General features: G+C 41.9%; 2 protein-coding genes across 3 annotated transcripts in view; both read right to left on the bottom strand.

The window, feature by feature from the left end:
- The window catches only part of Vezf1 (vascular endothelial zinc finger 1), a 54,786-nt gene extending 49,698 nt beyond the window's left edge, over positions 1-5,088 (bottom strand). Inside the window, exons 1-2 of the mRNA XM_013036689.1 lie at positions 5,065-5,088; positions 2,763-2,827 (exon numbers count right to left, since the gene is read on the bottom strand). Of these exons, the coding sequence (XP_012892143.1) occupies positions 2,763-2,827; positions 5,065-5,088 (89 nt within the window). The remainder of the gene's footprint in view (positions 1-2,762; positions 2,828-5,064) is intronic.
- A 997-nt stretch (positions 5,089-6,085) lies between these two features.
- On the bottom strand, positions 6,086-9,919 carry Srsf1 (serine/arginine-rich splicing factor 1). Of its 2 annotated transcripts, XR_001175978.1 has the most exons (5): positions 9,513-9,854; positions 8,899-9,083; positions 8,385-8,557; positions 7,504-8,184; positions 6,086-6,600 (listed from the first exon to the last, which is right to left on the bottom strand). XR_001175978.1 is itself a non-coding variant. In XM_013037905.1 (4 exons), the coding sequence occupies exons 1-4, from the start codon at positions 9,704-9,706 to the stop codon at positions 7,990-7,992; spliced, it is 747 nt and encodes a 248-aa protein (XP_012893359.1). In that variant the 5' UTR covers positions 9,707-9,919; the 3' UTR covers positions 6,086-7,989. The 2 variants fall into 2 exon arrangements, 1 of the variants encoding a protein (XP_012893359.1); XM_013037905.1 differs by having other exon boundaries at positions 6,086-8,184; positions 9,513-9,919.
- Positions 9,920-22,983: the final 13,064 nt, after the last annotated feature.

The raw sequence follows: 22,983 nt of genomic DNA, 5'->3' as shown, positions 1-22,983 counted from the left end.
AAAAAAAAAAAGTATCAAGTATGAGCCAGGAGCTGGTGGCTCATGCCTATAATCCTAGCTATTCTGGATGCTGAGATCTAAGGCTCACAGTTCAAAGTCAGTTCAGGCAATAAAGTCTGTGAGACTCTTATTTCCAATGAACTACTCAGTAAAGGCCAGTAGTGATACTGTGGCTCAAGTGGTAGAATGTCAAGTTTTAAGCAAAAAGGAGCTCAGGGACTGTGCCCAGGCTGAGTTCAAGCCCCAGAACTGGCAGGGAAAGAAAAAAAAATCAATTATGACTTGAGCTGAACCTTTTGAGGATGGTTAGGATTTGAAGGAAGGTATTTGCAAAGTGGGGACACGCAGAAACAAAACCAAACACGGTATTTACCAACTAAAATCAGATTTAATAGTGATAAATGGACTCACATTAAGTGATAGTTTTTTTTTTAATTAATTAATTTTTTTTTTCCGGTTGTGGGGACTGAGCACTGTCCCTCAGCTCTTCAGCTCAAGGCTAGTGCCCTACCACTTGAGCCACAGCGCCACTTCCGGCTTTTTTCTTTTTTCTTATGTGGTGCTGAGGAATCGAACCCAGGGCCTCATGCATGCAAGGCAAGCGTTCTACCACTGAGCCAACTTCCCAGCCCGAGTGATAGTTTTTGTAAGGTCACAATTGACCTTACTATATACAAAAGTGAGTCACTGAAACCAGTATGAGACTTTAGTAGTGAATTTGGGTGGGTGCAAAGATAAGGATGCTGGAATGGAGTTGGGAGACAAATCCAAATAGCACATTTTAAACTCTTTTGAAAGGCACAGAGAAGACTGATTCAAGCCAGCTTCAGGCTAGACTTGAATCAGTCTTATCTAGTTAGGACACTCAGAAACAAAACAATTTAAAAACAAACCCCATATATTGGCAAATAAACAAAACTTTCAATGTGAATATTGTAGATGTAATGGCACATGCAACTTGATTTGCTGCAATTTGCAAACTGAGTTTAGAAAACAAAAGAGTCATTTTTATTTTGTCATAGTATGCTTGTTGTACTGCTTAAAAACATTTTAGATTTCTAGTTAATGTGAACTTGACAATTCTAGTTTCTAGGCATGCCTCTGCTAAGGATAAAAGATATTGTGCCCAGACATTCACCAGGCTGATAATTCAAGGTTCAAAATCAATGTGGACAGTAAAGACTCTAATTGATTTCTTTGCAGTCAATCATCTCCCATTTAACCAGCAAAAAGCCAGAAATGGAAGTGTGGCTCAAGGGGCATAGGAACAGCTTTGAGGGAAAAGCTAAGCAAGAATGTGAGACCAAGTTCTAGCCCCAGTTCTGGCATACACATACAAAATTATCTGCCTAAGACTCAGTTCAAGGTTTCCTTTTCTTTCTAGATGCTACATCTATTGTCAGTCCTGTAAGGGCCTGGGCACTGTCCCTGATCTTCTTTTGCTCAAGGCTAGCTAGCACTCTACCACTTGAGCCACAACACCACTTCTGTTTATGTGGTACTAAAGAATCAAACCCAGGGCTTCATACATGCTAGGCAGGTACTCTATCACTAAGTCATATTCCCAGCCCTACATCTACTCTTATGTAATGAACTTTGCTACCATTCATCCCAAACTAGTAAAAACTTTCTAATATCCAATACCTCAATAGTATCTTTTCTTTTTTTTGTCCGTCATTGGGCTTGAACTCTGAGCCTGAGCAATTCAGCTCAAGGCTAGCACTCTACCACTTGAGCCACAGCACCACTTCTGGTTTTCTGGTAGTTAAATGGAGATAAGAGTCACACAGACATTCCTGCCCAGGCTGGCTTTGAACTACTATCCTCAGATCTCAGCCTCCTGAGTTGCTACGATTATAGATGTGAGCCTCTAGTGCCCGGTAGCTTCTAGTATTTTAACCAGTCCAAGTTTAGTCACTTTTTTTTTGGTCGGTCGTGGGGCCTGAACTCTGGGCCTGGGTGCTGTCCCTCAGCTCTTCAACTCAAGGCTAGCTTTCTACCACTTGGGCCACAGCGCCACTTCCGGCTTTTTCTGCTTATGTGGTGCTGAGGAATCGAACCCAGGGCCTCACGCATGCCAAGGCAAGCACTCTACCACTGAGCCACCTTCCCAGCCCCTAGTCACTTTTACAAAGGGAATTCCAGATTTTCATTTGTGGCTTGAGAACCACTTTTGTCAGCTATGGCTATTGGGCTTGTACTCAGGGCCTGGCACCATTCAAGCCTCTTTGTGCTTTTCAAAGCTGGAGCTCTACCACTTAAGCCACAGTGCCCCTTCTGGTTTTTGAGTGGTTAACTGGATAAGGGTCTCTTGGAGATTTTCCTGCCTGGGCTGGCTTTGAACCACAATCCTCACCTCAGCCTTCTGAGTAGAGGATTATAGGCATGAGCCACTAGTGCTAAGCTTGAGTGCCACTTTCATGTTAGCTTTTTTGCACTTAATTCTAGGAGAAAGTGCTTACTTCCAGGGAATAAAGGCACTTATATAGAAATAATTTTTTAGAAGAAATGTTAATATTATGATTACCCGAGTACACATCTGGCTCAGTTACATATTCCCATGTTTGTTTTTTGTGACACAACCACCCTCTACCTCAGCTATGATATGCTACCCTTCTTTTACAGTAAATTTCCTCGTTTGTGTCATAGCTCCCCCTAGTGGCTCTATGGTTTCCTTTATTTACTCCAAGGGAGGGAGTAAATCTGGCAATCCTGTAATTTTAACGTTTTTGTTCAATGTGTACACCACTTTAGTAACCTACATCCTTTCAATTTCTAGGTAGTCTTCATGTTGATAGTTCTCACCAATAGCTGACACATGGTAATTCTAAGGTATAAGGTGAGGAATTACTTTTTAACCTGATGCTCAAATCCTTTTAAGATAAAGCACTCAGGCTGAGCTCTTGGAAATAGTTACATGTCTTGCTTACCTGTCTAAATGGTAAATGATAACCTCCTTATGAAAAGATATATGACTTCTCTTGCTTTGATAACCCAAACTGGCCATGGCACGTGAGGCCCTGGATTCAAATTCCCAGCAGACAGGGAAAAATAACAAAAAGCAAGCTGTAACTGATGTAGATGTTATTTCCAAAATTCTGCAAGACAAAAAAAGACCTATTCAACTTATTTTCTGATTACTACTGAAGCACCTTATTTTCTGGTGATACTGTTTTGAACACAAGGCCATGCCCAAGCCTGATTTTTCTAATAGAAAAGATCTTCCTCTTGATCTCTATGAATACAAACTTTCAGGGTTGCCCAGCATATAGCACTCCAAAATCTGCTCTTACAGGTACAAGTGCCAGTTTGAGCACTTGACAGGTCTATGTCTAAAGCAAGTTACTCAAAAAGTACTACAGACGCCAACTGAACAGCTTTCCTCATAAGATTAAGTAGGTCATGTTCCAAAGAAGAAACAACTACCTTAGAACATGTACTGCCACATGTACTGATTTTAATGGAATCTAAGTGTTCTAAGTCTGCTGTAGCAAGATTATACTGTGGGTCATCTTTTCTTCCACTAGCTAAAATTCAGAGGATCCCGTGTTTTCACTCACCATTTTTTTTTGCCAGTTCTGGGGCTTGAACTCTGGGTCTGGGCTCTGTCCCTGAGCTCTTCTGCTCAAGGCTAGCTTTCTACCACTTGAGCCACAGTGCCATGTCCAGCCTTTTCTGTTTGTGTGGTACTACGGAATCAAACCCAGGGCTTCATATGTGCTAGGCAAGCCCTCTACCAAGCCACATTCCCAGTCCATCTAACTCTTGCTTTACACAGCAATAAACCCGTGTTACCTAGTGCTATTACCCAAACCTGAGGATGTCTTTGGAATTCAGTTTTTAAGCACATTTAATACCTTACATATATAGGTAAATGACATGCTCTTACCAAGTCTGTAATGAGAAATGAAGTATACTAGTACTTCTGTAGAAAAGTCACATTTAGTATGAAATCACCAATCCTGATCAGTTTTACATTCAATTGGCTTAGCAACAAACGTTATCTGCTGTATTCTTAGTTCCTTAACATTTCAAAATTGTGGGTAAGATAGTGAATGTTTTCTTGCCTTCATACTTCATATTGTGATACAAGCCAGAGGTAGTTAAAACAAAAACTTGAGTCTAGTACTTTCTCCTTTTAATACTACAGTAAATAACATACATAAACTTATTTCAGTCTTACAAATTTCACATACAAAGCAAAAAAGGCAAACATGAAATTCATCTTACCACAGAAACTTGAAAATAGCACCAGCCCTAATTAACAAGACATTATTTATAGACAAGTTAAAAAAGCTAACTCTAGAATTAATCATATCAAACAAGCACTAAGATGGGTGTATGAACACTTGGAATTTATTAAAGGTATAACAGAAAATACCATTGTATATAAAAGGAATTACACTCCAAGCATTAGTTTTTAGAGTAAGATTCAGATCCCAAATAATTAGGAGCCAGAAAATAGGTCTCTTACCTTTTGTCTCCCATAGGATATAGGCTGAACAGCAAGATGAGTTATTCAGATGTTATGAAAAATAATTGCTTCTTAGAGACTTAAGGGCTTTCTTGGTTAGAAAAAAAGCTAATCATTGGTTCCCTACAATATTCTAAAGGGACATAGAAGGGAAAAATTCAAAAAAGTTTTATAACTCCAAAATTTCTTCTAATTGCCAATATACAGAGGTCAACTTTCTAAGACCAGAAGTCCCAAATTTAGTACAGCTTAAATAAAAACCTACACTCATCTACCTTTCCTACATATGCACCAAGTCCTTTCTAATCAAGCTTACTGAGGAAAAAATACTTTCGACTCAGGTTTGGAACTACCCTGCCAGTAGAGCACTTTTAAACAGACTACCTTGAGTAAAGGCCATTTCTATCTTAGCACTGCTTCCAAAATATTTAACTCACTCAGATTTGCTTACCTTAACCTTCCAAAAATTATATTCTTAAATCATTCATATCCCTTTAATAACCTGATGCACTGTGGAATATCCTACATACACACACAAAGCAAATTAGCCATACCTATGAATTGAAACCCGTTTCATCAAGATATGTTACCATATCCCAATCACTCTTGCACATCTTCCCCTATCAAAATGTTTCCCCTAGATTTTAAAATATTCTCTGAATAAACAAATCTAGCCTTGCAACTGTAAGGTCTGTCTTTTGTTGGGAGACATGGAGGAGTAGCTATTTGTTCTAAGTAAATGAGGAAACTGCAAGACTAAGAACTTTAATAAAACTCCTAATCTCCAAACTCAAGATGAAAATTTTGCAGCAAGGGTCTGTCAAAGTTAAGCACTAATATAGGCTGCAAAACTACTTCGATAGAAAATGTTTGGAGAGATTAATCTGATGGCTGAGTTTTACAAAGCAGACTCATCTAAATAAGCAATCATCTATCTTCTGGTATAGTTATTTCAAAAGGGAAAGGTGAACTGGGTGTTCTCACCTTTCAATTCTAGCTAGTCAAGAGGCTGAGATCTGAGGATTGAGGTTACAAACCAGTCTGGGTAGATTCTTATCTCAAATTAACCAGCAAAAAGAAAGAGGTATGGCTCAAGTGGTAGAGCACCAGCCTTGAGCAAATTGGCTGAAGTACCTAAGTGTAAGCCCCAGTACTGGCACCCTTCCCTAAAAAAGTGATTTGTATTGACTTTCCAATACATCTGTGCTAAACATCCAGCACTTCATTTCTATGATAGTTCCATGGAAAATACCAAAGACTATCTCCCAACTAGTATTTACTAGTCATCACCAATTCTACACAAATCTGTTAATTAAATGATCAATAAGCAGTATTTTTTTTCATTTAGCGAAGTAGTTACTTTTTCAGACTACATCATCCTCCATTGCCATTTTACATATGTAACTCCCTTAACATTTTTTCATTCCTTTAAAACTTTCACAATTAACAGTTAAGAGTCAGTTAATACCATTTATTAGCTTGCCTTTCAAGAATCTTTACTAATAAACACAAAAATCAGGATCTTATCTTACTTATCAAAATAAAGTATCAATTGTTAAGAGACTAGTTACCCAGTTATAATCTTATATGAAGAGAAAAAGGACAACCATGCATAGTTTTTTAAAAAATGTTTATTTTTTCAAAGAAAAACGGCAATAGCCAATTGGAAACCTATTCATTCTTCAACTCCAATTTGTTTTCTTTAAATTTAGAAGTGACTTACTGATTTACTATTTTAAACAAACCCCCCCTTTCCCCTTTAAATGTTTACCATCTACTCGTGCTGAATCCTTCCAAGGAGATTGCTCCAGCGTATTATCTCCAGGTCCTCGCTTTGCTCCTTTTACCAAAAAATGCAAAACACAATTCCATCGTGCATCTTAAGGGCTCCAATCGTCAAAAATAGGAAAAAAAAAATCTTTGGAATAGCCAATTAAGTTGAATAAAGAAAAAATCCACACGAATGCGGTTTGGTTGGGGCAGGAATCCACTCCTATGTTCCTGGTAATCTGATCCCGCTCCATGAATCCTTGTAATTCATCCTCCCTATCCTATCCACATTATGATTTGAATCCAATGATCCAGCTCCAAGGATTGGGATCCAGTGAGCCCTCTCCAATCCAAACCTTTATAACCAGCAAAACCAAAAAAGAGGAGGCAAAACGTTAGATACTGTAATCAAAAAAAGGTTTCTGGGGAATGATGAGTTATGTCTGTCATCAGTTTAACAGATGTACATCAATAACTATCAAATTCCCCAAAACAAGTTTCTGTATGGTGTCAGATAAACTTTAGAAACTTAATTATCATAGAGACTAATTGGAAGAAGCATTTTATATTTACAGTTCAACTGATAATGCCAACACTTGTTACTGTACAGCATATCACGGCTTTGTGGTTGCAAAGTGTTATGTAGTTGAAAGTTTACTGGTATTGCTACCCATCTAAGTCTAAACTAAATCTAATACTCCCATCTGTAATTTAATTTGTAAATTAAAGTGTTTTAAACATGAGTCAATTATGAGTATTAGCTTATAAAGGGGGAAGGTGACTTAAAAAATACTCCCAACTAGATTATCTACATCAATATGTTGGAATTCTATATTTTGCTGTAATTTTGTCTTAAAAAAATGAAATTGCAACGCTCTATCAGTCACACAGAGGACATGCAGATTTAGCAGTATTGATATTATACTCTATCTGGTTGGACTTAAAAGACACCCTGTACCCACATGTACACCAACAGGAGATCACACATTAACAGTTGTAACTAAGGACTGTGACAAATTAGCCATTTCTTCCCACATTAGTCCCTATTAAAACAAAAAGGGGGAGGGGACAAAATAATTGTTACAAAATGGGCCATGTAATTTTGCCACAATTGCCAAGGTTTAAAGAGCAGCAATTGTAGCTGAAGTTAACTGCATGTTTGCAAATGTTTTAAGATACATAAAGTCAATTTTAATATTTGCCTTTAGTATAAGGTCAATACTGCCAATTTCATGTGACAATAGCACTTGGAGTCATACCATTGCCTCCATTATTGATCTGATCCTCCTCAATCCTCCTTTTGACAATCCTAAAATGATTGAAATGTGCTCCACAATCCTTAATCCAAAGCATTCTTAATCCATCTCTTCAGATATGTCTACAGAAAGACACATGAAAAGCAAGATAAACATAAGAACTTCCCCAGGTAAGAACCACAAATATCCCCAACATCCCAGTTCACACAAACCAGAGCAGAATAGACATTTACACAGTATCACAGTCTGAAGAGCATGGAAAGTTAACTAAATTTAAACAATCCTGTCTATGACATCACTTAAAATACAATTTGTCAAAGACATGAGGGGAATGTAGATGTTAGGAGCAAAGGGATATTACACAAGAATGCAATTCAACACTTTAGCCCATTCTGAACAAAACAGTTTGAATTAAAAAATGAAAAGATTGTACTGAGTAAAGGAAAACTGTATACAACATGGGTTCTACAAAAAGTGTCACCAATCATTTTATGTACGAGAGCGAGATCTGCTATGACGGGGAGAATAGCGTGGTGATCCTCTGCTTCTCCTTGGGGAGTAACTGCGACTCCTGCTGTTGCTTCTGCTACGGCTTCTGCTACGACTACGGCTTCGAGATCGAGATCTTCCATAACTTGGACTTCTGGGCCCATCAACTTTAACTCGGATGTAGGCAGTTTCTCCCTATTGGATAGACAGAACTTTCCATTGAAAGATCTAAGCTTTCACCTGTCTTCAGGCATGCTGAATGAACACAAAGTAACTAAAACCAGGTATCTGGCAATTTACTTGGACACTCTTGCCTGAATCCTTACCTGCAATTCCACTGTTAAGATCATTGTATCCAATTCTGGCCAAAGAAAAAAAATAAGTGTATAACCTACCTCATGAGATCTAAACTTAGTGTTATCCAGTTTTCGAACTGCATAGGTCATATCTTCCTTCCGTACAAACTCCACGACACCAGTGCCATCTCGGTAAACATCAGCATAACATACATCACCTGCTTCACGCATGTGATCCTTTAAATCCTGCCAGCTTCCACTTGGAGGGAGTCCTGAAAAAGTGATTTCCCCCTCCTTAGTACCAATCATCTCAAGTTTCTTACAAGTACATCGGAACAAAGATTATTTTAAAATGCTTGATGGTACTTAAGTGTGTCCAGGTAAAGAGCTGGTAAGATCCAGAGTCCAAATTTATTTGTAAAGGATCTTCGTATTCTAGTACCGCAACCTAATTTGGGCAAATCACCAACCACAGTAATCTTTATTTACTAAATTCAACCCCCAAAATGAAGTAATTTAAGACCTACCATGAAAAAAAAAATTGTCACCGTCAAACCCGTCATGCAAGGCTAAAAAAATTTAACCCAACAAAGAGAGGAGTAAGCGAACTCACCAGAGACAACCACTCTGTTTTCAGAACGCCTCGATGGGGGACCATAGCGGCCTCGGGGAGCTCCTCCACCTCCACCCCCGCCGCCGCCTCGGCCGGTTCCACGGCCGCTTCGAGGAAACTCCACCCGCAGACGGTATCCATCGTAATCGTAGCCGTCGCGACCGTACACCGCGTCCTCCGCGTCTCTGCGTGATCACAGAAAAGCACACGGGATGAGGGAAGGGAGAGCGAGGGACCCGCAGGGGACGCTTCAGCCGGTCCGGAAGGAGCGGACCCCGCACATGCGCACCCACGCTGGAAGAGCCCCACATGCGCCGCATAATAGGCCGGCCCCTCCCCCACCCCGGGACACGCCAGGCTCGCGACCGCGACACCAGCCCTCCGCGCCTCAGTTTCCCGCTCCGGCCCTGCGGGCGGGGAGGGGGGGGCGTCCAAGGCACCCCCGTCACCGGAGAGGCCACACCGACTCGGCTCCTTACCCGACTCCTGCAGGGGCGATAGCGCCTCGTCCCCAGCCTAAGAGCCCCTCCTTCCCCATTATGTGCAGGCCTCGGGAGCCTGCCCCAACTACTCCAGCCTATTTCCGTAAGGCCGCAAGCCCCACGCTGCCTCACCGCGGGTCCTCGAACTCAACGAAGGCGAAGGGCGGTCCTCCGCGGCGATTCTTGAGGTCGATGTCGCGGATAGCGCCGTATTTATAAAACACGTCCTCAATGTCCTTGGTTCGGATGTCTGGAGGTAAGTTTCCCACGTAGATGCGGCAGTCGTTGTTCCCCGCCGGGCCGCGAATCACACCACCTCCCGACATGGCGGCGACGAAAAAGCGCGGACTCGAGACGAGGCCTTCCCACCAAGCCTAGCGAAAGGCAGAGCGAGCCCGCGGCGGCACCACGTCTCCCGCGGCCCCTCCAAAATGGCGCCTTTATCTGCGCGGCGCACGGATATGGGAGGGGGGGGGAAAAGGAAGAGAAGCGGGAGGAAGCGGCTTTTTTATCTTAACACGCACGCGCAAGAGCGTAACGGGTTGAAGAGAACGACGCTCGCGCACGCGCGACGTCGCCCTCCGCCCGGAGAGGAAAAAGTCCCCCCCACCCCACCCCACGCTGCCCCGAGTGCACCGTGGCTAGGTGGGGGGACCAAGCCCTTTGGCGAAAATTAAATTTCTCTCCTGAAAGAGGTGATTAGTCCCTTCCGTGCCTTCAAGAGTAGCCTGCTTTCTCGGCCACGGCCCTCTATAAAAACAACTCCGCGCTTTGAAAGGATTTGGTGAAACCTATCCCAGAACCTTGTCCCACCATGCACCGCGGCGCTAACAGCCTTTGGCGGGAAAGGCTCGGGGGCGGGGCCAAAGGAGGAAGGCCCAGCGGTTGCTCCGGAAACCGGGGCTTCTACGGAGCTCGCTGCTAGTCCAGAAGGCGGTTTGCGGGTAATTTGATCTAGAGCTGGGCGCAGCTGTGCCTGTGAGCTGGCGTTGGCTGCTTAGACAATTAGAAAAGGGCCTAATTTAGAAGAGCCCAGATTAGATTTCTTAATAAATACACCAAGTACATAGGTGCAGAACCCTCACACTCACCCCACACTGGAAATTGAGACCAGGCCTTCGTACGTGCGTGGTTCACTTGGATCCCGTCCCAGCCCTCAGAACTTGGCATGACTTAATTCTACCTTCGTTCTAGAGGCGGTGGGTCTATCCTGATCGGTTTACTGGTGGCACCCGCCCTTAGGAGTCCTCTGTCGAAGTGGGCCTTTCCAGATTCAGACCTCTGCTAACTCTGGTAAATTAACCTATCGTTGGTGGGGGCAGAGAAGAGACTCAGTGAATACTTAACCAATGAATTGTGCCTTTGGTTTTTCTCTTTCAGAGAACGGGGGAAAAAAAAGAAAAAGGGGAATTAATCAAATAGATACAAGAACGGTAACCACTGGAGATCACAGTTGGCTTCTAAGGACTCTTAAGATCCCACTGGCAGGCTGTCCTAAAGAGAGAAGAACTTTTGACCTTTATCCCAGGGAGGTCTGAAACCTGTATTTTTATGTAAAATCGTTAAGTGAGAGGGGTGGTTTCTGGAGCTGGAACGTCGCGCCCGGTTTTTGAAATCAGGGGATTTTTTTCAATGTTAATTCAAGTTTAAAGTAAAACCAGCAATGGACAACAAAGGGGGAAAATGTGCTCTACAAAGGTCTCTGGTACACCCCCCCCCTACAAATTTAATTAATTCCCATGACTGCCCAAAATTAAGCGTAATAGGATGCTATTTCAAGGAAGGATATCTCTTTGAAATTTTCATTAATTCCTTAAAGGAGTCTAGCTCCTCAGACAGAAAAGGACTTCTAAAAAATTAGGATAGATTATCTACCGTCTTTCAGTAATATATTTAAAAACTGAAGTTTTAATTAAAACAACAACAAATCACAGTGGCTTGTTATCCTGGCTTCCCAAGAGGTAAGATTAGGAAGGATAGTGAGCCCCTCATCATAAAAAAAAAAAAAAAAAAGCCAGATTCACACCTGTAATCCTAGCTACTCCGGAGGTTGAGATCTGAGGATTACAGTTCAAAATCAGCCTGGGCTGGAAAAGTCCCTGAGACTCTTATCTCCAATTAACTACCAGAAAACTAGAAGTGGCACTGTGGCTCAAGTGGTAGAGCGCTCACCGTGAGATGAAGAACTCAAGTATAGCACCCAGGCCCAGATTGCAAGCCCTCTGACCAAAAACAAAAAACTGGGGATGGTGGTCTTGTGCCTGTCATGCCAACTATTTGGGAGGAATAAATAGGATTGAAGTCCAGGGGTTGTGCCTACCTAACAAGTACAAGGCTCTGAGTTCAATTCCCAATATTGCCAAAAATAAAATGTAAGAAGATGCTCTTTCAATAGATTCAGTCAGTATTGAGCACTGTCACATTCAGTGGCAGAAAAGATGAGAGCATGTGTACTGTGTGGAAATTTTCTATGTATTGTCAGTTTATCCAGCACAATTTTTTCTGTCCTTTTATCTGTTAATTTAGATTAGATGTTTTCAAGTTCGTGTGTGTGTGTGTGTGTGTGTGTGTGTGTGTGTGTGTAGCCAACACTGGCCTTGAATTCTCAAGATCTTCCTGCCTCAGCTCCCTGAGTGCTTTTGATTTCAAAGTATTTTTGTTCCAGAAAAATAATAAAACTGTGAATTCACTTTGACTTATTCTTTATTTTTATTATTATTATCATCATCATCATCACTATGCAGTTTTAAAAAAGGGGTCACAACTCCATAAATCAGGTTATAAATACAACGCTTCTTGGTCAGTGTCACCCTTTCTTTTGTTTTCCCCCATTTTTTCCTCCTATCCCTATCCTCAAGTTTTTTTTTTTTTATATAATGAAAATGGAATATAATGACTACATTTACTCATCCTTCCTCCTTCCATTCTTGTACCCATTTTGATTTATTCTTGTCGGTCTAATTAATGCAGTCATTTCTGATTTTTATTCAGTTCATAGTAAGGTAGAATTTTACAATAGTGAGGACATTTTGTCCTCTCCCCTCCCCTCTCCTCTCTGCTACTCCCCCTCCCACACGCACACACACTTAAAGGATAGGTCCTAGGGTTAGTATGTAATAGGAATGATTAGGTACTCATTTATCAGAGATAGTATTAGCTTGATTCTAAGATTATATTAATTTGATCATTATAGTTAAGAATGTGATCTTCGAGGCTGGCGCTTGCACGCATGAGGCCCTGGGTTCGATTCCTCAGCACCACATAAGAAAAAAGCCAGAAGTGGCGCTGTGGCTCAAGTGGTAGAGCACTAGCCTTGAGCTGAAGAGCTGAGGGACAACGCCCAGGCCCAGAGTTCAGGCCCCACGACTGGACCCAAAATAAAAAGAATGTGATCTTGGGCTAAGGATATAGCTTTAGTGTAGTGTGCTTGCCTAGCATGTTCAGCAAGGCCCTAAGTTGAAGAAAGGAAGGAAGGAAAGGAGGGAGAGAGGAAAGGAAGGATCTTACTGCTATCAGTGCCCCAAAACTGATTAACATATTTTAGTCTATAAGAGTGAAAAGTAAAAATTAAAAAGAAAAAACAAATGAACAGGTCCAGTAAACAGTGGATTAGAACAAACAGGTGAGTCATTCTGAGGGGCTTTAATTTGATCATGATGAGACCTGATAAATGATCTCTGCCAAAGAACAGTATATGTTTTCCAAGGGAGGAAAATAGTCCCTGGATTTTGGGTCTGTTCCTTGACCAGTAGTAGGTAAAGATTGGCAGTTATGTTTTCATAGGCCAATCTACATAGAAATATCTCATAACACTGTATAGATAAGTGATTCAGTTTTTGCTGACTGAATTAGTCACTTCCAGTTTTGCTTCCTGAGATTACATTCTCATCTTAATTGTAGTGTTGGGGAAGGGGTAGGTTTCTAAACTCAATAGCATTCAGAAGCAGTTTTATGGATTGTTTCCACAATCACCTAATTATATTAAGTATGGACTTCAGGAATTTATTCTCAGAAGCTATCTTATTTTCACGCTCATCAATAATTATGAAAAGTTAACCTCCCCAAGACAATTTAAATATTTTCCATTCAGTATAGTATATACTAGTATCAACACCATGCCCCACTCTGGAAATGATTACTTGAGAGAAAGGAGAGAAATCCATAGTTAATTATTGTAAGTTCATTAAATTTTATTCAGCATTTCAAGTCATTGAAAATTTAATATATCTTTTTTCCAGTATCAGGGTTTCAACACAGGCTCTCACACTTTTTAGCTTGTTGAATAGGTGGTGCTCTGCCAGTTGAGCCATACCTCCAGCCTGGCTTTTTACTGGTTATTTTGGAGATGGCATCTCTGAGACTATTCTGCCCTGGCTGACTTCAAACTGGGATCCTTTGACTCAAAGTAGCTAGGATTATAGTCACAAGTCAGTGAGGCCTGGCCAAATTGAATGTATCATGTTTTTTTTCAAACATTTCTGATTCTAATGTGAAGGGTAAACAAAGGAGGAGGCTACAATGCCCATGTAATTGTAACCCCTCTGTACTGTATGTTCACAATAAAAAAAAAAAAACATTTCTGATTCTAAACAAGCATCATGAGTCAGAGTTTAATGTAGGAAACAAACACTCTAGGTGTTTTGGGGTTTTTTGTTTTGTTTTGTTTTTTGTTCATCGGTTATGGGGCTTGAACTCTGGGCCTGGGGGCTGTCCCTGAGCTCTCCAGCTCAAGGCAAGTGTTGAGCCACAGCGTCACTTCTGGTTTTCTGGTGGTTAATTGGAGATGAGAGTCTCACACACTATCCTGCTAGGGCTAGCTTTGAATTGTAATCCTCAGATCTCAGCCTCCTGAGTAGCTAGGGATTACAGGTGTGAGCCACTGGTGCCCTGGCTCTAGGGAAAAAGATTGACTACAATAGACTAGGTACTTACAGAGTTGCTGGAAGATTATAGACCTGTAATACCCTCTGTATATCACTTTTATCATAACAAAATTTTTTTTTAATTTCCATTGTCCACTTTAAAAAAAAGTTGGAAGAAATAGAGGAGTGGGCTCCAGGCTGTACCCTTAAGTAGCCCTCCCACAACATTGCCTAACTGGTCGGTCAAGAACATTGCTTCCATCTGGGCCGGTGGCTCAAGCCTGTAATCCTAGCTATTCAGGAGGCTGAGATCTGAGGACGAAGGTTTAGAGCCAGCGGGAAAGAAAAGTCTATGAGGCTCTTATCTCCAATAAACCACTAGAAAACTAGAAGTGGCACTGTGGCTCAAGAGGTAGAGAATTCGCCTTGAACTGAAGAGCGCAGGGACGGTGCCCAGGCTCAAAGTCCAAGCCCCACGACTGACCCAAAAAATAAAAAAACACTACTTCCAGATGGGCTGGTGGCTCATGCCTGTAATCCTAGCTGGACAACGCCCAGGCCCAGAGTTCAAGCCCCACGACTGACCAAAAAAAAAAGAACACCGCTTCTAGACTGAGAATGTGGCTTAGTGGTGAGTGCTTGCCTCCCATGAATGAAGCCTTGTGTTTGATTCCTCAGCACCACATACACAGAAAAAGCTGGAAGTGGTGCTGTGGCTCGAGTGGTAGAGTGCTAGCCTTAGTAAAAGAAGCTCAGGGACAGTGCCCAGGCCCAGCTACTCAGGAGGCTGAGATCTAAGCATCATGGTTCAAAGCCAGCCCAGGCAGGAAAGTCTGTGAAACTCTATCTTCAATAAACCACCAGAAAACTGAAGTGGCGCTGTAGCTCAAGTAGTAGAGCACTAGCCTTGAACTGAAGAGCTGAGGGACAGCGCTCAGGCCCAGAGTTCAAGCCCCACGACCGACAAAAAAAGAAAAAAATTGCTCAGTAAATATTCTTCCATGCTTGGACATCTGTGTGTGTGTGTGTGTGTGTGTACACATATATATAGATTCCCTACTTTTGATTATTCTCATCTTCTCATCTTCTATTCCTTTCAACTAAATTTCCAGTATACCAACTATCAACATCTGAAGATGCTCAGTGATTATCAAAGCACTGGTTGTAGACATTGCTAATTGAGCTATTTTCCTGATAGTAGGTGTTAGTAATTGTCTACCGCTGAAAGCTTTAAATTTTGTTACATAGGCCAGGTGCCAGTGGCTCACAGCTGTAATCTGAGCTACTTAGGAGGCTGAGATCTGGGATCAAGGTTTGAAGCCAGCCCAGGCAGGAATGTACATGAGACTCTTCAGTTAACCACCAGAAAATCGGAAGTGGTGCTGTGGCTCAAGTGGTAGAGTGCTAGCCGCTGAAGAGCTGAGGGACAGCGCCCAGGCCTAGAGTTCAGGCCCCCTGACCGACAAAAAAAAAAAAAAAAAAAAAGTAGATAGAATGATGGAGGACTTAGCAATTTGACAGAGTAATTGAAGGAGAAACCTGGGCACCTTAAACAACAAGCTGATACCCCCACAAAATCCATGAAGGGCTCAGGAATGAATTCTAGGAACCTGCATAGGTGGGGCTAACACTATCCATGGAATCACTGGAAAAGTTCAATTTGACCAAGAAAAGGACAGTAATCATATTTCCTTTCAAGAAAGCCCCATTTGTATATCTGGTACTTTTATTTATTTATTTATTTTTTGCCAGTACTGGGGCTTAAACTCTGAACCTGGCTCTGTCCCTGAGCTTCTTTATGCTCCAGGCTAGTGCTCTACCACTTGAGCAACACAGCACCCCTCATCTCACGACTTTCCTGCCTGGGCTGGCTTTGAACTACAATCTTCAGATCTCAGCCTCCTGAGTAGCTAGGATTCCAGGTGCCAGGCACCTTTCTGGTACTTTCAATCTACTATGCAGTGCCCTACACATCTTTATGAGTGAAGCTAATGGCAATTAGACATTTAAGAAAAATGTCCAACAAGAGAGATACTGGAACAGGCCAAAAAACATATAATGGGGGAAGAGGTGAAAACTTTAAAGAAACTGTGACATTTTCAAAGGGAAAAGAATATGCATGTAGGAGTGTGTGTGTGTAAAATGAATAGGAAAGAACTACTCTTTTTTTTTTTCCTAATGGTACTGGATTTCAACTCAGGGCCTTGTACTTGCTAGACAAGTACTCTTCAGCTTGGGCCTCACCCCTAGCCTTTTGCTTCTTTATTTTTTCAGCTATCACATTCACTTAGTAAAAAAAAAAAAAAAAGAAATCTCTTCCACTCTATATTCTATACTCAACATGAAGGCAACATGACACTATCCTAAATATCTGTGCTCACCATGTACCTCATCCTTGGCAAGGCTTGTCTGTGGGCAGCTTGTCTGTGCCCAGTGTCTGTGAAACAAAATGAATTGTGTTGCTGCCTGTATGGAGACAGAATGCTTTTGGATTTGAGTGACTGGGCTTAGGTAAGAGAAAAGGCAAATTAACTTGTCAAATCCTTCTCAGATAACACTAATACAATAGATTATTGCATAATGAAGGGTGTTTCCCAAGAGTGCTGCACATCCATTTTCTTGCTACTTGTGGCTCATACTAATTAGGGTGGTATTTGTAAAAGTTTTATCTTGGCAATTGAGGTATGGTTTGCAATATGAGGTATTTCCTATTGCTTTTAAATATATGTCGTAGGTACCATGCCAGGTAAAGCATGATAAAGATTCTTTTGGGGTTTTTTTCTCCTTTTTTTCCTTTTGTCAGTCATGGGGCTTGAACTCTGGGCCTGTGTGCTATGTCTGAATGCTTCAGCTCAAGGTGAGCTCTCTACCACTTGAGCCACAGTGCCACTTCTGGTTTTCTGGTGGTTAATTGGAGATAAGAATCTCACACTTTTCTGCCCAGGCTTGCTTCAAATCTGGGTCCTAGATCTCAGCCTCTTGAGTAGCTAGGATTACAGGCATGAGCCACCAACACCCAGCTTTATCTTTTATCCAGTATTTTGTTATGACACCTCTAGTGGACTAAGACAAATTGTAAGTAACTTTTAAAAATAAAAATATTACCCAGGCACCAGTGGCTCACACCTAGCTACTCAAGTAGCTGAGTTCTGAGGATTTTAGTTCAAAGCCAGACCAAGCATGAGTTCATGAGATTCTTACCTCCAATTAACCACTAGAAAACCAAAATGGAGCTGTAGCTCAAAGTGGTAGAGTGCTAACCTTGAGTGGAAAGGCTCCAGGGACACAGCGTCCAGGCCCTGAGTTTAAGGCCCATGATCAAGAAAAATAAATAAAATATGATTTAATGATTTTATAATTTAATAATGGTTTAATTACATATGAAAACAAAATTTTAATATTCTTTATTTTTATTTAAGATATTGATATTTGTCAATTGTTAAATTTTATAAAATTAACTTTAAACTAAAATTTGTAAAACATGAATATATTCTAATTTTCTCCTACTTGACATTTCTTTTTTTTTTTTGGGGGGGGGTCCGGACGTGGGGCCTGAACTCTGGGCCTGGGCGCTGTCCCTCAGCTCTTCAGCTCAAGGCTAGCACTCTACCACTTGAGCCACAGCGCCACTTCCGGCTTTTTTTCTTTTTGCTTATGTGTTGCTGGGGAATCAAACCCAGGGCCTCATGCATGCAAGGCAAGCACTCTACCACTGAGCCATCTTCCCAGCCCCCTTGACATTTATTTTTTAATGCAGTTTTTTTAATATATAATTTTAGCTACTCAGGAGACTGAGATCTGAGGATCGCAGTTTGAAGCCAACCAGAGCAAGAAAGTCTGTAAGAAACTTATCTTAAATTAACCACCTGAATATTGGAAATGGCTCAAAATGGTAGAGCATTAACCTTGAGTAGAAAAGCTCAGGGACAGTACCCAGGCCCTGAATTCAAGCCTTATACCCACCAAAATTTAAAACTAAAATAAAAATCTCTCTTTTTTTTTTTCCTCTCAATTTTAGGGAGGGAAAACTAGAAAAGAGCAAGGGAAGGGGTAATTGTCCAAAAAGAAATGTATTCTTTTTTTTTTTTTTTTGGTTGTGGGGCTTGAACTTTGGGCCTGGGTGCTGTCCCTGAGCTCTTCAGCTCAAGGCAAGCCTCTGCTCCTTGAGCCACAAGTGTCACTTCCAGCGTTTTCTGTTTATGTGGTGCTGAGGAATCGAACCCAGGGCCTCATGCATGCAAGGCAAGCACTCTACCATTGAGCCACCTTCCCAGCCCCCAGAAATGTACTCTTGACTTGTGTACTGTAACCCCTCTGTATATCACATTTATGATAACAACAATAAATTTAAATAAATAAATAAATACACACACACACACACACACACACACATACAATTTTATTTCTTTTGTGGTGCCAGGGATAGAACCCAGGGCCTTGTGTAAGGAGGTCACTGGGAGCATATCTTTGAAGGATATGTTTTGGCCATGGAAACAACATCATTCCTGATGTTGTCCTCTGCTTCCTGGGCCATGATTTGAATGGCTCTGATTTATCACACCCTTCTGCCATGATGTACCCTTACCCATTGACCCAGAAATGTGGAACCAAGCCTATCATGGATGGAAGCTTCTGTGAGCCAAAATAAATCCTTCCTCTCTTAGGTAACTGTTTTCTCAAGTGTGTAATCACAGTGATAATAAGTTTGACTAAAACAATACCACCCTTAAAAGATACTGCAGTTGTTTTTACCTCTGGTAGGACTGAACTTTCAGTCATGCTGCAGATCAGAGTTTCCTCTCTCCACATAATACCATGCACTTCAGACTTCCTCTTTCCCCTCATACTGCCTGCTGCTCACCCTTAATGTAACTTTCTAGATAGACAGACAGCCCTTGCTGATGTGCATTGACTGCTCTGAGAGCAGCTCCTAGGCTAGCTAGAAGCAGCTTTATCCTGCCACGAGGGCTCTGCAAAGGTGGTTTCTGTGGGCCCTCCTTCTCAAAGTCACTGCACAGCTTGAGCAAAAGCCTTGAGTGTTTGGCTGGCCCCACTCTCCCCTTTCTTCCTTTTTCTTATAAACCAGACCATTTCTCCCCTAGTTCTCTAAATGATTGACCTAAAGCTCTTTGTCTTAATTTCAGATTCACACTTCAGTAAAATCTCAGCTTAACAAATGAAATGGTAAATATTAGTTCCTTCACAACTTTTTTTTTTTTTTTGTCCAAGACAAGACTCCAACTCAGTAATCGTTGCTTTTGCTCATTGGCTAGAGCTCTACCATCTGATCCATGCCTCCAACCCCTCTTCACAACTTTCTAAAACTTGACTGAACACTATTTCCTTGGGCCTCCCATTCATCAAGATCTCTATGATTTTACCCTACTACTAGCTTAATGTTTTTCCTTCACATTTCCTTTTTCTGTAAAGAAGGTTCAAAAGTGAATGGAGCCTAGGTCCTCTAAGGCCCTTCCAGTCCTTACATTTTACTTTCATTTACTTATAAGCCTTTCCTAAAGGCTACATAACAGATCACACCATACCCATATGATGCTTGCTTTTTTTTATATATATATATATAGCAATGGTACTGTGGGTGGAAGGTGCCTTGGAACTCTTTGAAAGCAAGATTAAGTAGAATGAGAATTAGAACCTGGGCCCCTAGATTCACTCTGTGCTTCCCCATTACCCATTCTCCCTGTGCCCCTCCAGTGCACAAAGCCATTGGTGTTGTTATTCACATCTTATTGTCAGATGAATCACAGTGCCAACCATTGTACTCAGGAGTTCATGCAACTTATTTTGTTTAATTCTCATGATAACTCTGTCATCACTTCCATTTTATAGGTAATAAGCTGAGATATAGGAGAGGTTAAGTCTGTAGCCCAACATCATTCAGCTAGCACAGCAGCTGTCTAGGGTTAGTAGCCAGGGTTGTTCAGTCCTTAATGCAGATGTTTTTTTTTTGTTGGTCGTGGGGCTTGAACTCTGGGCCTGGGCACTGTCCCTCAGCTCTTCAGCTCAAGGCAAGTGCTCTACCACTTGAGCTACAGCGCCACTTCCGGTTTTCTGGTGGTTTATTGGAGATAGGAGTCTCAAGGTCTCTCCTGCCCGGACTGGCTTTGAACCGTGATCCTCAGATCTCAGCCTCCTGAGTAGCTAGGATTACAGGCGTGAGCCACCAGCGCCCGGCAATGCAGATATTTTTGCTTCTGGAGCTGGAGGTATAGTTCAAGTAATTAGAGTACCAGCTTTGCCAGATCAGGTCCCTGGCGTTCAAATCCCAGTATTCCCCAAAAACATTTGCACTTATGAGGATTAATATCTATTCTTATCATCCATCTGAATGGGATTCCTAAATAAGCTTTTATGGAAGAGGAGAGTAGACACGTGATCTCCAGAGGGAGACTAAAACAGTACCAACAGTAGGTAAGCAAGCAGGCAATTTCAACATCATTTGAAGAGGTTCTTGGAATGTGGGAGTCCCCATGTAGCTTTTCCTGAGTGATGAAGTCTAGTTTGAGTTTTGAAACTATTGCAGTTAACCTGCTATTAATCCTCTCCTTGAGGATCTTCTCATCTAGCCCCAGATGAACCTAGACCTTTTTGTGGCCAGTTAAAGCTCAGACAGAAGACTTTTTAAAATTCTTTCAGCCATTTGAAACAGAACCTCAAGTTGTTGTCATAAAAACACAAATACTAAGACCCAGAAGATAAGGTGGGGGTGGGAGGAAAGACCAAGTGGTGAGATGTTCAGGAAAGAATATGCTTAAGGGGTAGAAGAAATGTGAGATTCTCTTGGGAATAGGAATTATCTGAAATAAAGATTTTCTTAAAAGTAAAGTTAATGGAGTTGGGTGCTGGTGGTTCACATCTGTAATCCTAACTCCTCTGGAGGCTGAGATCTGGAGGATCATGATTCAAAGCCACTCCATGGCAGAAAAGTCTATGAGATTCCAACTGTCAGGCTGGAGGCATAGATCAAGTGGTAGAGGGCCAGCCATGGGCAAGAAAGCTTTATGACCACAAGGCTCTGAATCGAAGTCTCAGTACTGTCCAAAACAAAAGAAAACAAAAAAAAACATGATTTATGGAAGAACCATAGAACTTTTGAGTTACAGGAAAACAAAACAAAAAACAGATTTGATAATCATTCATCTTAATAATTTTATGATGGAAGAAAGGAGAGCTAGAGTAGAGATCGAGGCTGTCCTGTGAAGGACACAGGTCAGAAGAGTGGCAGAGCCAAGCAGTTCCAGGTTTGGTTCACTAGTGGCCTCTCTGACCCATGTGGCTGAGACTTCTGGAATTCTGTTTACTGAGGGAGGGCAGAGGATAGGTAAGGAGGGAAGTCAGGAGCATCTTCATGGCCACCAAATAAGGAGAGTTATGAGGAAGAGAAGTGGAGGGAAGGTAGAACAGGTAGGTGATGCGAGGCTTTCCCAGGGCTGGGTAGAGCTTGTAGGTAACAGGAAGAAGGTGAATTCAGAAATTTATCAAATGATATTATGCAGGCTGTATTTGGGAGGGACTTGTTTTGTGTGTATGCCAGTCCTGGGCTTGAACTTGGGGACTGGGCGCTGTCCTTGAGCTTTTGTGCTCAAGGCTAATGCCCTATTGCTTGAGTCACAGCTCCACTTCCATTTTTGGGGATAGTTAATTGGGAATGAGTCTCAAGGACATTGCTTCCAGGCTGGCTTCAAACCATGATCCTTAGAGCTCAGCCTCCAGAGTAGCTGGGATTACAGGCATGAGCCAGTAGCACCTGGCTTTCTTTAGTGCTTCATGAGTAATCAATGTTGCACAGCTGGGGAGGGATATTTTGAGTTAGGGAGGACAGTGAGAACACTGTCGTGGTTGGAAAGAATATGCCTGAAATGCCTGACGTTTGTAGAATTTACTTCCTAATGCTGTATGCATGAGTTTGTGTAAATGGGGCAGGAGAAGGGGAGGGTAGGTCTCAGCCTGATGCTCAGCTTGAATTCAGACTTGCTGGGATATCTCATGAATACATTTGGGCTGCATTCCAAAAGCGTGACCTCTAAACTACCTTGAATAATTTTCCACACTCTGTTTCCATCCTCCTTTGCCCACCTGCATGCTTCAGTTGAAATGAGTTCACTGAGACTGAGCAGTCATACGTACAAAGAGGCCTGTTGATAGTCCTTTGTGAGCAAAGAAACAATTGATGCCAACTGCTCAGCCTAGGGTAGAATTGCTCCCATTTGGACAAATAGAGCAGAGTCTGGGCTCAGGGCTACTCTTACACCAAAGCTCAGATGCATAATTCTCCATTTCTCCTGTGCAAAACAGAATGGCAGCTTCAAATCTCAAGGGATAGTGTCCAAGCCTTAAATTCAAGCCCTGGGGTGGTATTGGGGATTGAACTTTGATTCTTGTTCTCACTAGGCATGCACTATTCCACTAAGCAACATCTCCACTCCTTTTTTTTTTTTTTTGTCAGTTGTGGGGCTTGAACTCTGGGCCTGGGCGCTATCCCTCAGCTCTTTAGCTCAAGGCAAGTGCTCTACCACTTGGAGCCACAGTGCCACTTCCAGTTTTCTGAGTGGTTTATTGGAGATAAAAGTCTCACAGAAGCTGGGAGCCGGTGGCTCATGCCTATAATCCTAATTACTCAGGAGGCTAAGATCTGAGGATCGAGGTTCAAAGCCAGCATTGGCAGCAAAGGCCGTGAGACTCTTATCTCCAATAAACCACTAGAAAAAAACTGGAAGTGGCAC

This window comes from Dipodomys ordii, unplaced genomic scaffold (genome assembly GCF_000151885.1).
Source record: "Dipodomys ordii isolate 6190 unplaced genomic scaffold, Dord_2.0 Scaffold7, whole genome shotgun sequence".
NCBI lineage: Eukaryota > Metazoa > Chordata > Mammalia > Rodentia > Heteromyidae > Dipodomys > Dipodomys ordii.
Note: the sequence above shows the minus strand (reverse complement) of the source record. Positions and strands in the feature narration are given on the sequence as shown.

Excerpts from the sequence above, each read along its gene's own strand:
- Srsf1 (XM_013037905.1), bottom strand. The coding sequence starts at position 9,706 with ATGTCGGGAGGTGGTGTGATTCGCGGCCCGGCGGGGAACAACGACTGC. Across the intron at positions 9,084-9,512 it reads GTTGAGTTCGAGGACCCGCG|AGACGCGGAGGACGCGGTGT; the intron begins GTGAGGCAGCGT and ends GTGATCACGCAG. Across the intron at positions 8,558-8,898 it reads AAACAGAGTGGTTGTCTCTG|GACTCCCTCCAAGTGGAAGC; the intron begins GTGAGTTCGCTT and ends TCACTTTTTCAG.